The 21,097-nt window shown below is 32.9% G+C and overlaps 1 protein-coding gene across 2 annotated transcripts in view; it reads right to left on the reverse strand.

The window, feature by feature from the left end:
• Positions 1-21,097, reverse strand: part of LOC101899940 (uncharacterized) — a 207,344-nt gene that overhangs the window by 91,514 nt on the left and 94,733 nt on the right. For both annotated transcript variants that reach the window (XM_059122845.1, XM_059122844.1), the window contains exons 3-5: positions 17,813-17,980; positions 17,586-17,758; positions 17,431-17,518 (exon numbers count right to left, since the gene is read on the reverse strand). In XM_059122845.1, the coding sequence (XP_058978828.1) occupies positions 17,431-17,518; positions 17,586-17,758; positions 17,813-17,980 (429 nt within the window). The remainder of the gene's footprint in view (positions 1-17,430; positions 17,519-17,585; positions 17,759-17,812; positions 17,981-21,097) is intronic.

Below are 21,097 nucleotides of genomic sequence, written 5' to 3' on the forward strand. Positions count from 1 at the left end.
CCCTCCGCCGAAGAATTAGAAAAGGCTTCGGTGAGTCCCCATTAAATTCAATTTCTATTTTGCACCAAAATTAATAAAAAAAAGCAAGACAAAAACACTTGTTCTGGCTGAATTGTTGTTTACAAAATAATCAACAAAATCAGCTGGTTGTCCCTCTCAAGAATAGTGGTTGAGCTGTATTTTCCTAACATCTACAAATACAGTGTTGCTTCGGATAGTAATAAATTAGATTGTACTGGGTTGGCAATGCATGTTCAAATTGGTGTGTGTCTTGGATACACATTAATACAACGAGTAGCAAAACATTTCTGGTTCCCTCGCATTCGTAAATATGTGAAGAAATATAAAGCAGTCTGCGTAGAATGTTGCTTCAACAAAAGAAAAGCTGGTAAACCTGAAGTCGAAGTGTACATTATCGAAGGTAATGCTGTCCCATTCCAGACCATTAAATACCGTTTGTCCGTAGCAGAAAGGGATACGTTCACATACTTGCTATAAGTGACGCATTTACGAAGTTCTTGATTGTGAGAACTGTCCGAAATACAGCAACAGCACCAGTTTTACAAATCCAAGAAGTTTTTGGATATTTTGGTCTACCGGAGCGTATTGTATCATATCAAGGAACCCCATTGATTAATTATTTGTTTTGAGTAATCTTTGATTTGACGTTTCCTTTTGTTTTTGATCATATAAATGAGCGAACAAGAGAGTCTCTAAGAAGCCGTGTAAGAGAATCGACATCTGAAGCTTGACACGGACAGTTGAGTGCTCGAATTTAATAAAACAAATTATTAACTTTTAGTTTTTAAACTAAAACACACAATCGGTTTATTTAGCCGTCTTAATGACAATTTCAGAAGTGCAGAGTGCACGTTGAACATCATTTCCGCTAATCTGTACCAACAAAGTATATTATAATTTTTGCCTTTATTGATTTTGCTCTCAAAATCACTCTCGTTCGCGAGCAAACTTCACTTCCGACTGAAAACGAGCAAATTCCAATGAAATCTGGTAGTGAGTGCATTAAAGAACGTTAAAAATACCAAAATGTGAGCCTTCGCTCAGTTAGCTTTTGTGAGTTTGGGAAAATGTACCTAAAATCATTAAAATTGAATGTTTGGAAGCAAATTAAAAAATAGAACAATTTTAAATATGCCACAAGCCAAATTTGTGACAATAAACCCAGCTCGAAAACTTTACTATTATCACTGCCGTTTTTGGGCATTACTGCCAGCATTCTGCAACACTGACAGACAAGTACATCTGTTCAAGAATCTGCAAGAATATATTAGTTTTGCAATTTTTTCTATATCATAAAGAAACAATGGGTTATCGTAGTAAAAATTTTCTTTATTCTTACAGTTCTGGAGGAGTTTTAATGTATTTCGGCTGTAAGTTTCCAAACTACTTGGTTTGTTAACGAATCGCCATTAAACGTTTCCATACGTTTACCGCTGATGTTTTAAATTAAATGTTAAATATTGTTTTTGTAAATTTTACGAACTACATTGTATATAAAAGAAATAAATTTAAGTTAATACAATAGTTTTTCCATTTAATGAACTATGTAATGTCAGTTCTGTCCATTACATTGAAAGAAATCGTAAACCGAGTATTATTTATTTATAAAAAAGCTCGTTTACTCAAAAACTGTTTAATTAACAACTCTTATATGGTTTGGACAATGTCTTCATTATAGTTTTAATTTAAAACCAACTTATGAATAAAATATATGTAATTGGTATGCATAATTAATGACACCTTGCTTGGAATTGTACTTGTAAAGAATAACACATCTAAAAAATTAATTTTAAATCTGAGATCTATTAAAACATAAAATATATAATATAAAATATTATGTATATCGCCGACTTTAGACATGAATTTATTTGGGCTTAACAGCGACCAATGTTGTGTTTTGTTGAATGCAGAGACTGATCTTAATGTTGAAGACAACATCAGAAGAAAAACCGAGAATTAAGCATCACGATGTTGTAAAACCTTTAGAAATTTGTATACAATAGGTGAAATTTTGTTATTGCAAAACATTTAGACTTAATCTCATCATTGTTGCTTTTATAAAAGCAACGTTTGTTTATCAATGGTGAAATTAAGAGATCTTCAAGATCTCCAACTCTGTTTCGTTACAAGTATTTTTGTGTCTTCTCTAAAATTAGTTTACTCGGTTACTTGTGCATTTTTGAGAGTTTTATAGTGTAAATTTTTTTAAATATATGCATTTAATTTAATATAATATTTGAAGAAAGTGAAGTTTTTGATTAAACTTGTATTTTAAAGTGTATTCGCAAACTCTAATATTTGTTTTTAATCATCCTTAGACTTTATTTTTCATTTTTGTTTGCTTTATTCTTCGAAGCTTTGCGTTTGTTTTACTTTGACGTTTGTGCTTTATTCGTCTTGTTTTACGTCCTGCTTAATTTTGTTCTTCCCTGAGCATACTTTCCGGCATTTATTTAAACCATAATAACAATCCGTTCACACAATGTTCCTTTAAATCTATCGTTTACACCTAAAGCTAATACCTATATTTCTTTTTGCACCTGTTGATAAAGGCTTGCTCTTATAAGGATTGTAATATTAAAAACGTTACTGAACGTCTTATCACGTATTATGTATGTGATTTATCACTGATAAATCTAAAGGACTCCGCTGGTCCTGTTGGGATTGTAGAGATTTAGAGACAAATTTCTATCGTCTTTTAAGGACACTAAAGCTGAAAATCTAAACATAAAGAAACATTTTAATTCTGTATCTCAAAATTTCGATAGAATTGAAAAAATTTAGTACCTTTGAATTTTTAGATGTTTCTCCTAAGAGGAAAAAGTACGATAGCATTGTTAGTACTCTTGGTTGCACTAATTCAGGCCCTGATAACTTAATAAGTTTAAATTCTCCTACTGTGGTTAACCCCCCTTCTGAGAACTATACTCAATGCGGAAGTGACTCACATCCGACTGTTCCTGCACCGAACGTTAGTTCTTGCACTGAAGTGCATAAAACCTCATCAACGTCATTTGCAAAAAAAAAAAAAAAATATTCACCCAAATACTTCAAGTGATGCTATTCGTAACTAACTCAACGACGTGAAATTTCCTCTTTTAAAATAAATGTGCCTTACAAAATAGTTAATTCTATTGACAGTAACTCGTTTAAGCTCGATGGTGTCTAAGTGAAGGAATTTGTTTTCAGAGAACGCACAAAAACCCCTAGATCTATGAATATACCAACAGTATCAAAAAACAAAATGATGTCATATCTATACCATATCAAAATGTAATTTAACACTAAATTGGGTAATGTTTTCATTAAAAGTTTCTACTGTGACATAAAATAATTGTTTTTACTGATACTTGGCTCAACCCAGATATTCTTGATACAGAAATATTTCCCGATAATTATCTAATTGAATAAAAAAGTTGGTGGGGTTCTAATTGCAGTCCACCACTCGATTCCTTCGGAAACTGTCGATATTTTTGTCGACCCAAATAATGAATTTGTTTGAGCAATGTTAATATTCTTTGGTAATACAATATATATATATAACCTGCTCATATATTACACCCAATTCAGGGGTTGAAACTTACTTAAATCACGCTGATCTTATTGGAAAAGTGCCCTTTTTGCTTACAGATAAATCTAATTTGATTTGCATGGGTGAATCTAATCTTCCTAATGTTTCTTGGGTCTCGGGTGATAATAAATTAGATTATGTGTCCTCCATTTACCCAGTTGTACTCGACGCTTTTTGGGATAAGTTTTAAGAACTAGACAGCTAGATTTAATTTTCTCATCTTCCTTAAATATTTTGCTTTGTAGAAGTCCTCCATTTGTAATTCCTAAGGATACATGTCATCCAACGCTACTTTTAAACCTTGAATTAAGGAACACTCTGTCCAACACTACTGTTACTAATACTTTATTTAGTAGGCGTAATTTTGCGAAGGCCAATATACCCTACTACGTCTCTTTTATCAGGTTCTATGTGGTCCATCAAAGGCGACATTGATTCATGTGTTTCTTAATTTTATGAACAGCTCAATTTTACTCTAAATAGCTAATGGCCCTGCTTGGTTTACAATCTTAATAATAGACTTGTTAAAGATTTCAAAAAATCTAACATTGCCGTAAATTATATAAAATATTCCCTGACAAGAAATAGATATAATTCGGAAAACTCCAAATGTTATTCTCAGCATTTAGCCCAAATGCGGCAGAATTTATTAAACAATTCTAAGAATTTCTTTAAATTTGTAAGCTCCAAAAATTTCTCTCCAGCATGAAACTTGGTAGGAAAGAGTCTTCAGACAATCTTAAAATTGCAAATTTATTTGCTGACTTTTTTCAGTCTTCCTATATCTAGAGCACACCCTTGCGAAACTCAAACCACTACATTAAATTAGTTCCGTCAGAATTATTTGCGCCTTATGAAAATCGGTTAATATTAATTGATCTCCCAACACTTGAAAGAAGATGGCTTATACTAAGAGCGTAATTTATCATCAAATAAACACGCGGTTTGATTGATTCTCATTTCTTAACTGGCGAAGTTACTTATAATATTCCTTCTCGTAGAACTCATAATTTCGAACCGTTAAAATTATCTCTCGCAGAAACTAATTTCGCAACAGTTACCCATTGATATCCTTATGTGCAATCTACACTTGTCTATGTATTAGTTTTTGTTTAAGTAATTCGTTGAACTCTATTAAAAGATCTATTCTATGTGATTGTATATGTTAACTTACCTATTTTTATACCCTCCAACACACTATGGAGGGTATATTAAATTCGTCTTTCCGTTTGTAACTCCTCGAAATACTCATGTCAGACCCAACAAAGTATAGTAAGTCGATTTAGCGATGCCCGTCAGTCTGTCTGAGATAGAAGGCTAAAATTTTGCACACATGTTTTTTTGTCAGTAAGTTCGTAAATGGGCCATGTATGTCTAGGTTTTCATATAGCCCCCATATAACGGTACCTCCCGATATTCGATATTTTGATGATTATGGCGACATCATTCACTGGAAGTGTTTCAAATTTGGTATTTGAAGTTCAAACTGGATACTACCGCCTAAGACAGAAAATTGTCTGTGCAGGTCCACGTCTTCGTATAGCCCCCATATAACGGTAACTCCCTATATATTTTGATAATTTTAGCTACAATATTCACCGGAATTGTTTCCAATTTTGTATTTGAAGTTCGTAATAGATACTGCAGCCTGCGGCAGAAAATTATCGGTGCAGGTCCTCGTCTTCATATAGCCCCTATATAACGGTATCTCCCAATATTCGGTATTTTGATGATTTTAGCGTCACTATTCAGCGGAGTAGTTTCAAATGACGTATTGTTCGTAATGGGAACTACAGCCTGTGACAGAAAATTGTGTATACAGATCCAGGTCTTCGTATAGGCCCTATATATCAGTACCTCCCTATATTCGGTATTTTCACGATTTTAGATACAATACTCACCGAAGTTGTTTGAGATGTCGTATTGGAAGTTCGTAATGGATACTACAGCCTATGACAGAAGATTTTCTGTGCAGGTTCACGTTTTGGTACAGTAATAGTACCTCCCTATAATCAGTATTTTGATGACGCAGGTCCACGTTGTCGTATAGACCCTAATATAAGGGCTACATTCGGTATTTTTAAGATTTTTAACAGAACTTTTAACGGATATTATTTTTTTGAAAATGGCCAAGTTTGTTCCAAATGGTGGAGGGTATTCAAAGTTGGGCTCGGCCGAACTTCCTACTTTTCAACTTATTTATTTTAAAAGCTGATTTTTGCGGCACCTGATCTACATCTCCCTTTGTGGAACGAGTAGACCCAGACTTTAAGCACTAGTTGTCAGAATCTTTAAGTTTCATTTTTACGGCACATAGTCTACTACTCCCTCTGCGGAAACATTAAACACCCGCCTTTGAACAGTAGTCTTTGTTTTACATATTATTTTCACTTTTTTTAGTTTATATTTGTATATAAATGTTATATGTGTAATGAGTTGCTTTAATTCCTTTCTCAATAATATATTCCTTTGAAATATATATTATATTCAATGCTAAAAGGTTAAAATTGTTTCGAGGTGAAGGCCGTTCCTCGATCTGACACAATACGCTCTTGTAGACTAAAATATCCAAAAACTTCCGCTAGGATCACTTATAGCAAGTATGTGAACGTATCACTTTTTGCTACGGACAACCGGTGCTCAATGGTCTATATGAGTGGTCTGGAATGGGACAGGATTACTTTCGTTGATGTACTCTTCTCCTTCAGGTTTTCCCATACTTTTTATTAGTGTATGGGGTAGTAGAAATAGCCGTAGAACAAAGGTTTACTGTTTTTATTTATTTAACTAAATATTTAAATTAAAAATGGGAAGACAACAAGGGCAAACCACTGTTGAAGAGAAAAAATTGTAATTAAACATTACAAAAACCATAAATCGCTAAGTGAGATATCTGAGATTATTTATAGAAACCGATCTACAGTTCAGTATACCATAAAACGATTCAAAACAGATGGATGTGTAAAAAAGAAGTCAAAAAAGGCAAATAGTAAAATATTTACCTTGAGTGATGAGGAGTATATTTTATGGCAGACCAAAAAGGATACATTTTTGTGTGCTATAAACTTATTTTGGATCTTACCGGACGGATGTGTTCTGTGTTGCAAACATTACAAAAACCATAAATCGCTAAGTGAGATATCTGAGATTATTTATAGAAGCCGATCTACAGTTCAGTATACCATAAAACGATTCAAAACAGATGGATGTGTAAAAAAGAAGTCAAAAAAAGGCAAATAATAAAATATTTACCTTGAGTGATAAGAAGTATATTTTATGGCAGACCAAAAAGGATACATTTTTGTGTGCTATAAACTTATTTTGGATCTTACCGGACGGATGTGTTCTGTGTTGCGGCATATAAACCAAAAAATTTCACTATCTGCGGCCTGTTTTGATTGGCGAACTTTTGTTGTATTGGAGTGCTAATACTTCCTGGACGTCCCTCCGCCGAAGAATTAGAAAAGGCTTCGGTGAGTCCCCATTAAATTCAATTTCTATTTTGCACCAAAATTAATAAAAAAAAGCAAGACAAAAACACTTGTTCTGGCTGAATTGTTGTTTACAAAATAATCAACAAAATCAGCTGGTTGTCCCTCTCAAGAATAGTGGTTGAGCTGTATTTTCCTAACATCTACAAATACAGTGTTGCTTCGGATAGTAATAAATTAGATTGTACTGGGTTGGCAATGCATGTTCAAATTGGTGTGTGTCTTGGATACACATTAATACAACGAGTAGCAAAACATTTCTGGTTCCCTCGCATTCGTAAATATGTGAAGAAATATAAAGCAGTCTGCGTAGAATGTTGCTTCAACAAAAGAAAAGCTGGTAAACCTGAAGTCGAAGTGTACATTATCGAAGGTAATGCTGTCCCATTCCAGACCATTAAATACCGTTTGTCCGTAGCAGAAAGGGATACGTTCACATACTTGCTATAAGTGACGCATTTACGAAGTTCTTGATTGTGAGAACTGTCCGAAATACAGCAACAGCACCAGTTTTACAAATCCAAGAAGTTTTTGGATATTTTGGTCTACCGGAGCGTATTGTATCATATCAAGGAACCCCATTGATTAATTATTTGTTTTGAGTAATCTTTGATTTGACGTTTCCTTTTGTTTTTGATCATATAAATGAGCGAACAAGAGAGTCTCTAAGAAGCCGTGTAAGAGAATCGACATCTGAAGCTTGACACGGACAGTTGAGTGCTCGAATTTAATAAAACAAATTATTAACTTTTAGTTTTTAAACTAAAACACACAATCGGTTTATTTAGCCGTCTTAATGACAATTTCAGAAGTGCAGAGTGCACGTTGAACATCATTTCCGCTAATCTGTACCAACAAAGTATATTATAATTTTTGCCTTTATTGATTTTGCTCTCAAAATCACTCTCGTTCGCGAGCAAACTTCACTTCCGACTGAAAACGAGCAAATTCCAATGAAATCTGGTAGTGAGTGCATTAAAGAACGTTAAAAATACCAAAATGTGAGCCTTCGCTCAGTTAGCTTTTGTGAGTTTGGGAAAATGTACCTAAAATCATTAAAATTGAATGTTTGGAAGCAAATTAAAAAATAGAACAATTTTAAATATGCCACAAGCCAAATTTGTGACAATAAACCCAGCTCGAAAACTTTACTATTATCACTGCCGTTTTTGGGCATTACTGCCAGCATTCTGCAACACTGACAGACAAGTACATCTGTTCAAGAATCTGCAAGAATATATTAGTTTTGCAATTTTTTCTATATCATAAAGAAACAATGGGTTATCGTAGTAAAAATTTTCTTTATTCTTACAGTTCTGGAGGAGTTTTAATGTATTTCGGCTGTAAGTTTCCAAACTACTTGGTTTGTTAACGAATCGCCATTAAACGTTTCCATACGTTTACCGCTGATGTTTTAAATTAAATGTTAAATATTGTTTTTGTAAATTTTACGAACTACATTGTATATAAAAGAAATAAATTTAAGTTAATACAATAGTTTTTCCATTTAATGAACTATGTAATGTCAGTTCTGTCCATTACATTGAAAGAAATCGTAAACCGAGTATTATTTATTTATAAAAAAGCTCGTTTACTCAAAAACTGTTTAATTAACAACTCTTATATGGTTTGGACAATGTCTTCATTATAGTTTTAATTTAAAACCAACTTATGAATAAAATATATGTAATTGGTATGCATAATTAATGACACCTTGCTTGGAATTGTACTTGTAAAGAATAACACATCTAAAAAATTAATTTTAAATCTGAGATCTATTAAAACATAAAATATATAATATAAAATATTATGTATATCGCCGACTTTAGACATGAATTTATTTGGGCTTAACAGCGACCAATGTTGTGTTTTGTTGAATGCAGAGACTGATCTTAATGCTGAAGACAACATCAGAAGAAAAACCGAGAATTAAGCATCACGATGTTGTAAAACCTTTAGAAATTTGTATACAATAGGTGAAATTTTGTTATTGCAAAACATTTAGACTTAATCTCATCATTGTTGCTTTTATAAAAGCAACGTTTGTTTATCAATGGTGAAATTAAGAGATCTTCAAGATCTCCAACTCTGTTTCGTTACAAGTATTTTTGTGTCTTCTCTAAAATTAGTTTACTCGGTTACTTGTGCATTTTTGAGAGTTTTATAGTGTAAATTTTTTTAAATATATGCATTTAATTTAATATAATATTTGAAGAAAGTGAAGTTTTTGATTAAACTTGTATTTTAAAGTGTATTCGCAAACTCTAATATTTGTTTTTAATCATCCTTAGACTTTATTTTTCATTTTTGTTTGCTTTATTCTTCGAAGCTTTGCGTTTGTTTTACTTTGACGTTTGTGCTTTATTCGTCTTGTTTTACGTCCTGCTTAATTTTGTTCTTCCCTGAGCATACTTTCCGGCATTTATTTAAACCATAATAACAATCCGTTCACACAATGTTCCTTTAAATCTATCGTTTACACCTAAAGCTAATACCTATATTTCTTTTTGCACCTGTTGATAAAGGCTTGCTCTTATAAGGATTGTAATATTAAAAACGTTACTGAACGTCTTATCACGTATTATGTATGTGATTTATCACTGATAAATCTAAAGGACTCCGCTGGTCCTGTTGGGATTGTAGAGATTTAGAGACAAATTTCTATCGTCTTTTAAGGACACTAAAGCTGAAAATCTAAACATAAAGAAACATTTTAATTCTGTATCTCAAAATTTCGATAGAATTGAAAAAATTTAGTACCTTTGAATTTTTAGATGTTTCTCCTAAGAGGAAAAAGTACGATAGCATTGTTAGTACTCTTGGTTGCACTAATTCAGGCCCTGATAACTTAATAAGTTTAAATTCTCCTACTGTGGTTAACCTTTCTGAGAACTATACTCAATGCGGAAGTGACTCACATCCGACTGTTCCTGCACCGAACGTTAGTTCTTGCACTGAAGTGCATAAAACCTCATCAACGTCATTTGCAAAAAAAAAAAAAAAATATTCACCCAAATACTTCAAGTGATGCTATTCGTAACTAACTCAACGACGTGAAATTTCCTCTTTTAAAATAAATGTGCCTTACAAAATAGTTAATTCTATTGACAGTAACTCGTTTAAGCTCGATGGTGTCTAAGTGAAGGAATTTGTTTTCAGAGAACGCACAAAAACCCCTAGATCTATGAATATACCAACAGTATCAAAAAACAAAATGATGTCATATCTATACCATATCAAAATGTAATTTAACACTAAATTGGGTAATGTTTTCATTAAAAGTTTCTACTGTGACATAAAATAATTGTTTTTACTGATACTTGGCTCAACCCAGATATTCTTGATACAGAAATATTTCCCGATAATTATCTAATTGAATAAAAAAGTTGGTGGGGTTCTAATTGCAGTCCACCACTCGATTCCTTCGGAAACTGTCGATATTTTTGTCGACCCAAATAATGAATTTGTTTGAGCAATGTTAATATTCTTTGGTAATACAATATATATATAACCTGCTCATATATTACACCCAATTCAGGGGTTGAAACTTACTTAAATCACGCTGATCTTATTGGAAAAGTGCCCTTTTTGCTTACAGATAAATCTAATTTGATTTGCATGGGTGAATCTAATCTTCCTAATGTTTCTTGGGTCTCGGGTGATAATAAATTAGATTATGTGTCCTCCATTTACCCAGTTGTACTCGACGCTTTTTGGGATAAGTTTTAAGAACTAGACAGCTAGATTTAATTTTCTCATCTTCCTTAAATATTTTGCTTTGTAGAAGTCCTCCATTTGTAATTCCTAAGGATACATGTCATCCAACGCTACTTTTAAACCTTGAATTAAGGAACACTCTGTCCAACACTACTGTTACTAATACTTTATTTAGTAGGCGTAATTTTGCGAAGGCCAATATACCCTACTACGTCTCTTTTATCAGGTTCTATGTGGTCCATCAAAGGCGACATTGATTCATGTGTTTCTTAATTTTATGAACAGCTCAATTTTACTCTAAATAGCTAATGGCAAAATCAAGGCCCTGCTTGGTTTACAATCTTAATAATAGACTTGTTAAAGATTTCAAAAAATCTAACATTGCCGTAAATTATATAAAATATTCCCTGACAAGAAATAGATATAATTCGGAAAACTCCAAATGTTATTCTCAGCATTTAGCCCAAATGCGGCAGAATTTATTAAACAATCCTAAGAATTTCTTTAAATTTGTAAACTCCAAAAATTTCCCTCCAGCATGAAACTTGGTAGGAAAGAGTCTTAAGACAATCTTAAAATTGCAAATTTATTTGCTGACTTTTTCAGTCTTCCTATATCTAGAGCACACCCTTGCGAAACTCATACCACTACATTAAATTAGTTCCTCTGCATTATATTAACCGAAAACGATGTCTTAAAGGGTTTAAAGACATTACGCTCCTCGTTTTTCCTTTCCCAGGCGGTGTTCCAACCTATATTTTAAAATCTTGTGCTAGAGAATTGGGCCCTTTACTGTTTGTTCTGTATCTTAATGGTATCCCGGATCACATTCGATTCTCTAAAATACTAGTGTATGCTAATGATATGAAGCTTTACATGCATACAAATTCCCTTGACGATTCGACTTTCTTACAGTACGATTTACATTCCCTTGTGAACTGGTGCAGTGCCAACGGTATGTCTCTTAATCTTAAAAAATGCAAAAATATTTTCCTTGTTTAGATCTCAGCCAATACATTCTAACTACTTTATCGGTTCATACAAATTAGAAAATGTTGATTCCTTTATTGACCTGGGTGTTATCTTAGATCCTAAACTACATTTCCATTTACATATTGACGCATGTGTTAATAAAGCCAAGTCTATTAGGTTTCATAAAACGCTGGTCTAAAGAGTTCGATGATCCATATGTCACTAAAAGATTGTTTGTAAGCTTAGTTCGCCCAGTATTAGAGTACAGATATATTCTGTGGAGTTCTAAATGCTATTCAGATAAAATCGTATCAGGTCAAGTTCAATTCCTGATTTTTGCTCTACGGGGCCTTAACTGGAACCCATCAGAATTACTTCCGCCTTATGAAAATCGTTTACTATTAATTGATCTCCCAACACTTGAAAGAAGACGGCTTATACTAAGAGCGTAATTTATCATCAAATAAACACGCGGTTTGATTGATTCCCATTTCTTAACTGGCGAAGTTACTTATAATATTCCTTTTCGTAGAACTCGTAATTTCGAACCGTTAAACTTATCTCTCGCAGAAACTAATTTCGCAACAGTTACCCATTGATATCCTTATGTGCAATCTACAATATTCTATGTAATAGTATTTGTTTAAGTAATTCGTTGAACTCTATTAAAAGATCTATTCTATGTGATTGTATATCTTAACTTACCTATTTTTATACCCTCCAACACACTATTCGTCTTTCCGTATGTAACTCCTCGAAATACTCATGTCAGACCCAACAAAGTATAGTAAGTCGATTTAGCGATGCCCGTCAGTCTGTCTGAGATAGAAGGCTAAAATTTTGCACACATGTTTATTTTACAGAAAGTTCGTAAATGGGCCATGTAGGTCTACATTTTCATATAGCCATATAACGGTAACTCCCTATAAATTTTGATAATTTTAGCTACAATATTCACCGGAATTGTTTCCAATTTTGTATTTGAAGTTCGTAATAGAGCCTGCGACAGAAAATTATCGGTGCAGGTCCACGTCTTGATATAGCTCCCATATAACGGTACCTCCTAATATTCGGTATTTTGATGATTTTAGCGTCACTATTCAGCGGAGTAGTTTCAAATGACGTATTGTTCGTAATGGGAACTACAGCCTGTGACAGAAAATTGTGTATGCAGATCCAGGTCTTCGTATAGGCCCTATATATCAGTACCTCCCTATATTCGGTATTTTCACGATTTTAGGTACAATACTCACCGAAGTTGTTTGAGATGTCGTATTTGAAGTTCGTAATGGATACTACAGCCTATGACAGAAAATTGTCACCACTAACTCACAACTAACCCACCATTCCCGGTCTATGGTGTGTACGCGCTCCCTACATATAGGGAGGTCGCCCCCTTGGTCGGAAGGGGTGGCAGTGAGAGGGGTGGGAACGAACGAAAAAAATGACAAAAATTAACTTTCTTTATCTTGAAGTCATAAAAAAATGTTTAGTAGATCTTGAAGAGGTTTTTATTTTGTTGTACTATTTTGTTGTACTATTTGCTGTAAATTCAAACTATTTAGTCGAGATGGCAGACCTTTTTATGTATGGAGAAAGGCAAATTAAGCGCTCCTTGCCAAAAATATGAAGCCAACAGTGAAGCACGTTGGTGGGTCAGTAAGGATGTGAAATTATCTTGCAACTGCATCGTCAGAAACTAATCTGTGGTATGGATTGAAATTTAAGGAACATTTTCCTCCACTGGTGCTCTACTAATGGCATCGACGTGAGCCATTCGAATTCCAGCTCTATATGTGCACTCAAATCGTATTCCATTAGGTTCATCCACCATCTGGCTATTCGTGGAATAATTTGTGTCTTCGCTTTAATCGTTGACATTTCTGCACAATCGGTAACGACTTTGAATAGTTTTCCCAACAAATACTTTCGAAATCTATCCAGTGACTCAACAACAGCTAGCTCTTCAGGATTATAGCTGTGGTAACGAGATTCGGCTTCTACGCACATTTAACAATATTACATTTTCCTATATATTTCGTTTTGTCACCGAAGCGTCCTGCATATTCTTTTAACACATTGCCCAAATCATTAACTGTTTTCGTTAGTAGAGTCTCATTAATATGGTTAATTGTTTTCGTTTGGATATGACAATCTTCACTATCCATTATTAGTTGTGTATCTCCCAAACACAATATATCTTTTCCGAGCAACATATCATAAGCCAGTTTGTCGTCTTCAATAATCAGAATAGTATGTACAATAGTAACATCATCAATTTCTCAATTTCACCACTTTCGAATCCAATCAATCGATTAAAACAATTTTCTTTTCCGTCCATGTCTTTAACGATTGATTTTCTTATTAGGCTTCGAGCACTTCCACTATCTACAAAGGCTTTTACATTTATTTCACCGATAACCACCTCTTTAAAACACAGTCCTTCGTTGACTTCACTTAACATGTTGGAGTTTTGCTTCGTTCTGCTTTCACAGTTTTCCGCGGAATGTCCAATACGCGATCATCATCGATCATCTAGATTTCCGTTTCTAGCTACGGGCAAAACTTTATAATAAAACGATTCTGGTATCTTTCCAAAAGCACGACGCATATTCATCAGTTTCATGTGGATTTCGGCCAAATTAATTATCGAAGGGAATCCTGTTAAAAACGCAATAACAAATTGTCGCTAAGATGTAAAAACATCTGTGAAATTAAAATTTCACATTAACTTTCAACGAGGCACTTTAAAAGTTACGAATTCAAAATAATACTAATAATTGAGTTGGAATATCTATTTAAATACGATGATATAACGAATATTAAGAGGTACTGGTAAAAAGAAAATAAATTATAATTTGACTTTTTTGCAATTTTTTGACAAAGGATTTATAACCTCGAAAATGCTTTAGAATCATTCAAAATGTGTCAAATCGGTAGGTTATATGGATGGAACCATGGTACAATGAAGAGAAGGTAGGTCAACTTTGAAAAAATTGCAAGTATAGAGGTCTACCTGTTTGGCTTGTAATGTCAGAATTACTATCAAAACAATAAAAAAGTAAACAACTTGTTGCATTGATTTTCAATGAATAATTTAAAACCGCGAAAACTGAATGAATGGTCAAAATTTCTTTTCAATATCATGTTCTATATATCTCTTATGGTTTATTTCGCGACAAAAACTGTAGATTTTGTCGATGCATTCGTTGCAATAAGTATTTTGAAAACACCCGAATTTGAATATTTTCTGAACAATTTTTTATTATTGAAAAGAAGACACACACACATAAGCAAATGAAGTTGACATATTAAGCCAGAAAAATAAAAAAAAATTAAATCATATGGTAGTTCTGCCCTACCTTGAATTCATTGTACTATGGATGGAACCAGTATTAAAGGTCTAGATTTATATATTATACTGAAATCATCAAATGCCAAATAAGACCAGTGGGAGATAATGTTATATGAGTCTTTTATCTAAATAAGGATAAAGATATACCTATACATCAATCATCAAAGTTTTTCACTCTTTTACATTCTATGCCTAACTGTTATAAACAGATGACACCTTATTTTTGATACTTAAATTAAAGCAATGCGGCTATTTGTCAATCTACATTAACATTTTTTTTCAATTAATACATCGAAAATATATTTACAAGCGTACTTTCAGAATTGTTTTTTTTTTTTTGGGTTTTGGTTTTTAATTTTTGCAAAAGATCAAGTAAAATTACATTTTGAACCACTTAAAAATAATTTAACTGGGTAGATTCATTATTTAAACAACAGGGTTACTAAAGATAATTACGAAATTACAACCTTCCTAAGTCAATGTTGGTAGCATGATGTAATCAAGAAGGTAAAGTCATGTAATCATATGTTTACATTTTTTCCACTGTTATTCATTTAACAACATCTCATTGTCAAAATGTTTATTTACAAATCCATTGCATATACACAAATCAGAGGTAGAAACCTTTTTTCTATGTAATAACATTTGACAAGGTAAATTACAAACAAGTAAAAAAGCAGCTGTTTGACCGGGCCGAACTTTTAATACCCTCCACCGTTAGGAAGGAACTTGAAAAATTTAAAAAAAACTTCCGGAAACTACCACATAAATGAAAACTGTTATATGGAGACTATACGAACACGTGAACCAGCTTACGAATTTGTTTGTCATAGGCTGTAGTACCCATTACAAGTTTTAAATGCGAAATTTGTTACAATTCCGGTGAATAACGTCGCACAAATCTTAGAAATACCGAGTATTGAGAGGTACCGTTATATAGGGGCTATACGAAGACGTGGACCTCCATACGATTTTTCCATAGGTTTTATTAACCTTAAGATCTCCCAATACTAAATTTGAAACAATTCCGGTGAATAATGTAGCTGAAATCATCAAAATACCGAATATCGGGAGGTAACGTTATATGGGGGCTGTACGAAGACGTGAACCTGCATACACAAATGCTTGTTATAGGCTGTAGTACCCATTATTAACTTCAAATACGAAATTTGTTATAAATATTTCGAGTAGTTACAAACGGAATGACAAAGTTAATATACCCTCCATAGAATGCTTATTTAAAATGAATTTACCTTCTTTATTTTACTATGGTTGGTAGTGTGGTAGAATTTCTTTTAATCCTTCCATTCCAAAAAAATGTAATGAACATTACACATCCAGATTATTTTCTATTGTAACTTGTCAAAACGTCCTCTAAAGATTAGTTTGTGTACGACTTTTTAACTTACGCCTTACACTTACAAACATTAGTTGTATAGAAGTATACATTGTAGGTAGTTTGAACCTATATATCGGAACTTTAGATAGCATCCCCTCTAAAAGTACGAATTTCGGATTTCCGGACTATTATTTTTATAAAAAAATAAAATATTAGTAATTATTAAAATATTATTAATAAGCAAGATCTTTTAATTTTTAGTATAATGCACATTTAAGTCTAAAAATTTATGACTGAATTAGAAACGAATATCAAAAGAGCCTTAGGCATTTAAAATATTAATTTTAATGAATGTAAGAACATTTAGTAAATAAAAACAAATCTATAACAGGGAAACTTTCTCTAATTGCATTGTGTTTCAATAAATATTCTTTGTTTTTGTTTTCTGCGAAATATGCGCATCATATCATATATTGTTTACAATTTTTAATTAAATAATGGCATACTTTTCATTCTTTACAGCATTCATAAAGATGGTTATGTAAGGCAATGAACACCATGGTTGTAGATATAGACACTAATCCTCATCAGTTCACTTCGATTTTTTAAATAATTTCTCTATTCTATTCTCTCAAAGGCTTGGGTTTGTTTTTATAAATAAAAGTTGCGCGAACACAGTTACCAATTTTGGCACAGACTACCATAGTTCAATACTTAGGAAAAAACAGTGTTGTATGGCATACAATTCTGATTTAACGTTGGGTACAACACAAATTCAAGTTTTGAATTGATTTAATTTTGTATGGTGAATCATTGTAAGTTTGGGATTATTGAGCATATAAATGTAGATAATGCCCTTAGTCATCGTAATAAGTCATTGAAGGGTAGCTTTCTTCAAAAATCATTATTATCTTTTAATATTTCTTTTGATTTTAATCCAGAAATAAAATATTGTAATTATTACCTTAATAACCCCAGAAATATCACATCTAAAATTAAAATCGCCAAATACAAAGAATGGAACTAATCCATTGGATTCGTCTTGTTGAAATCTAGTAGGAAAATGGAAAAATTGTTTATGTTTTTTACATTCAACATGTCTTAAAAGATCCAACTAACCTTTCAATTGTGTGAACTAATGCTCTCCTCCTTGTTCTGCAGTATACGGACGGAAATTCTTCGCAGGCAGCTAAATTGGAAGCGTCGTGAAAAAGATGTATGTTGACTAGATCAAAGACAGTATTATTAATATTCCAACGAGTTCGCATGTAACCTTTTCTAGACCATTTGCACTGAAAATAAAGTTGTTATTTTCAAATATTTTAACGTATATAAAAAGTACAAACCTCGGGAAAAAAATGTTTTGGAAATTTTGACTTTTCTTTGTTTGAAACAGTTTCTATGTTGCCTGAGTAAATGGTTTTCCCTTCAGCTGTTTCCCAGGAACGCGTAAAAAAATTCCAAAGTCTAACATTTTCAATGTGTTTGTGAATAAAGTAAATATTTCCAAGTGCCTGAAATAAACAGAATTGTAGAGTAGTAGTAGATTTTGGTAAATGCTTATTTGTTAAGAAGCTACAATAAAATAGGTTTTTTTGTGTTGATTTGTGGCTTGGGATAACTGTAAAATAATGCAGTGTGTAAAGTTTGGTCCATTTCGCGTATTCCCTTCGAGAATGATTGTGCGTACAAGTCAGACCTGGTTAAACTCAGAAATTCTTCAATAAAATAAAGAATAATTCAAATAAATACAATATCTGTCGAAGTCCAAAACAAACTGAAAAAAAATGTTCATAATGTACTCTTATATTCCTTCTTTATCTGTGCAAGCAATTAATGTAAGCATAGCCATGCATTAAAAGTCGTTTTGCAAAAAGATTAGCCCGGGGATCTAATTTGAATACCGGCTGATTTTAATATACCAAACATTTTGTGGAATTTTTGCCTCAGTATAAATTTGCCATCAAATATACACAAATCTTATGAAGAATTCTTCCATGCAAAAGATTTTGGTATTTTTCAAATAAATTGTTTCCGTAACATTATAATAATCTTTTTGCAAATCAGCCAATTCGAAACGCAAATCCAGCGAAGATTGTTATAACCAACTTGTTTGCAAATGGTTTAGTGCTACTTATTCTACCAAAACGTATAATTGCACTAACTACTCCTTCAAATTAACTCTGACTCAATAATCGAATAATCACTAATTCTGGTTATTATATATGTGGTAAGTTACTTTTGAACAAATAGTAACCCAAGTATGTCGACGACATGATTCGCTCTCATCGTGACATACTGCTTTGTGAAGAACACAGATGGTCGACTCGAACATGCCACCAACAAACCTTTGGCAATGACTCACATGAATCAAACTGGGGGTTGTTGTTGGGTGCCAATGTCGCTTTTCTAGACAATGTCTCTGTGCCAAAAAAAGCAGAGTTTATCGACTCGTCTGGGCAGCATGGGCAGCATTTTAAAAATCGTCTATGTATATAATTGTTAAACTATTAGTTTATATAATTTTAGCTGTTCCGTTTATATAATACGTTGCCGGTCCGTACTTTGTCATTAATGCATATTTTTTAATGCATAATAAATCTTGTACAAGCGGCACAATTTTTATTATAATTAATGACTGCATAGTAATTTCTAAATAGAAATATTCATGGCAAAAATTATAATAGATGTTCACGTACTGTTAATTTTAGATATTTTGAATAGCCTGATCTTATTTTTTACCCATAGGCTTTAATTTGAGTGTTAAAAACCTATATGATATAGAACATCTGTAATAGCCCCATGTGACAACTCAGCTCAATTTTTGGTCTTGCAAAGAGCTTAGGAACATGTTACATTCAAATGAGCTGTAATTATACCCACCACCATACTATTAACTTTGTCATTCCGTTTGTAACTCCTCGAAATACTCATGTCAGACCCAACAAAGTATATATATTCTTAATCAGCGTAAAATTCTGTGTCGATATAACGGTACCTCCCGATATTCGGTATTTTGATGATTTTAGCGACATTATTCACCGGTATTATATCAAATTTGGTATTTGAAGTTCGAAATAAATACCACAGCCTAAAACAGAAAATTGTCTATGCAAGTCCACGTCTTCGTAAAGCCCCCATATAACGGTACTTCCCGATGTTCGGTATTTTGATGATTTTAGGGACATTATTCATCGGAATTGTTTCAAATTTGATATTTGAGATTCGTAACTTATACTACAGCCTATGACAGAAAATTGTCTGTGCAGGTCCACGTCTTCGTATAGCACCCATAAAACGGTACCTCCCAAAAATTGGTATTTTGATGATTTTAGTGTCATTATTCACTAGAATTGTTTTAAATTATGTATTTAGAGTTCTTAATGGGAACTACAGTCCGTGACAGAAAATTGCCTATGCAGGTCCAGGTCTTCGTATAGGCCCCATACATCAGTAACTCTCTATATTCGGTATTTTGACGAGTTTAGGTACAATACCCACCGAAATTTTTTGAGATGTCGTATTTGAAGTTCGTAATGGATGCTATAGCCTGTGACAGAAAATTGTCTATGCTGATCCAGGTCTTCGCACAGCTACGATATAACGGTACCTCCCTCTATACGATATTTTGTTGATTTTACTACAGTATTCGCCGTTTATTTCAAGTTTCGAATTTGAATATGATAATGGATTATGACAAACAATGTCTACGTACGTCCACGTCGTATAGACGCCTATATAACGGCTATATTCGGTATTTTTAAAAATTTAACAGATTTTTTTAAGGATTTTATTTTTTTTAAATTTCCAAATTCGTTACAACTGGTGGAGGGTATTCAAAGTTCGGCCAGGCCGAACTTACTACTTTTTAAATTGTTTTTAATTTGTATGTATTTATTTATAGTTAACAGTATTTCTAACATCTAGAATACCGTGCTGCGTGGCATTTAGTTTTGTCCACCTTATATTTGAGGGCAGAAAGATAATCAATGATAGCACACATTGTTTAAGAAAGTGGACTTGGGGGTACACATAATGTGTGGACTATACTTAAATACTTATGCGGACAATTACCTGTAAGATGGTTGTCTAACCAGAATAGTCTAAATACAATTTTTTAGCCAAAACAATTAATGAATGTGGTCAAACCACAAGATGGACCCTACTCCGAAAATTTAAAATTGTATGCGAAGGGGTTTTTTACCCCCTTAGAAACAAAGATGCTAAATAAATGCCAAAAAATTAAAAAAGTGGCCAAGACCCCAAAAATAGCTCAAATCATATGATGGTTACACAAAAACGTAATCAGTTTTTGTAATAATGGTTTCTGCTCAAATTACCAACTTTTGTCGAAATTAGTATGAAAAATATAGTTAAAATGTAAAATATACTTGAAATCGGGTTGTACCCTTATCCGGGGGTTATGACCCATGACTGATTTAAAGTATCTTGAAAGTTAAGGAAGAGATTCGCAGTCGGTCTTTTTTGTTTGTTTAAATGCTTTCGAATCCATTAGTTGAAGCAAGATGTAAGCCTTGGAATTGAAAGTTAGATGCCAATTTTAGACATGAAAGATCGCTATTTAACATCGTATTGCGCACCCATTTCATTTTTGATATTATTCATTCCGC

This window comes from Musca domestica, unplaced genomic scaffold, assembly GCF_030504385.1.
Source record: "Musca domestica strain aabys unplaced genomic scaffold, Musca_domestica.polishedcontigs.V.1.1 21, whole genome shotgun sequence".
NCBI lineage: Eukaryota > Metazoa > Arthropoda > Insecta > Diptera > Muscidae > Musca > Musca domestica.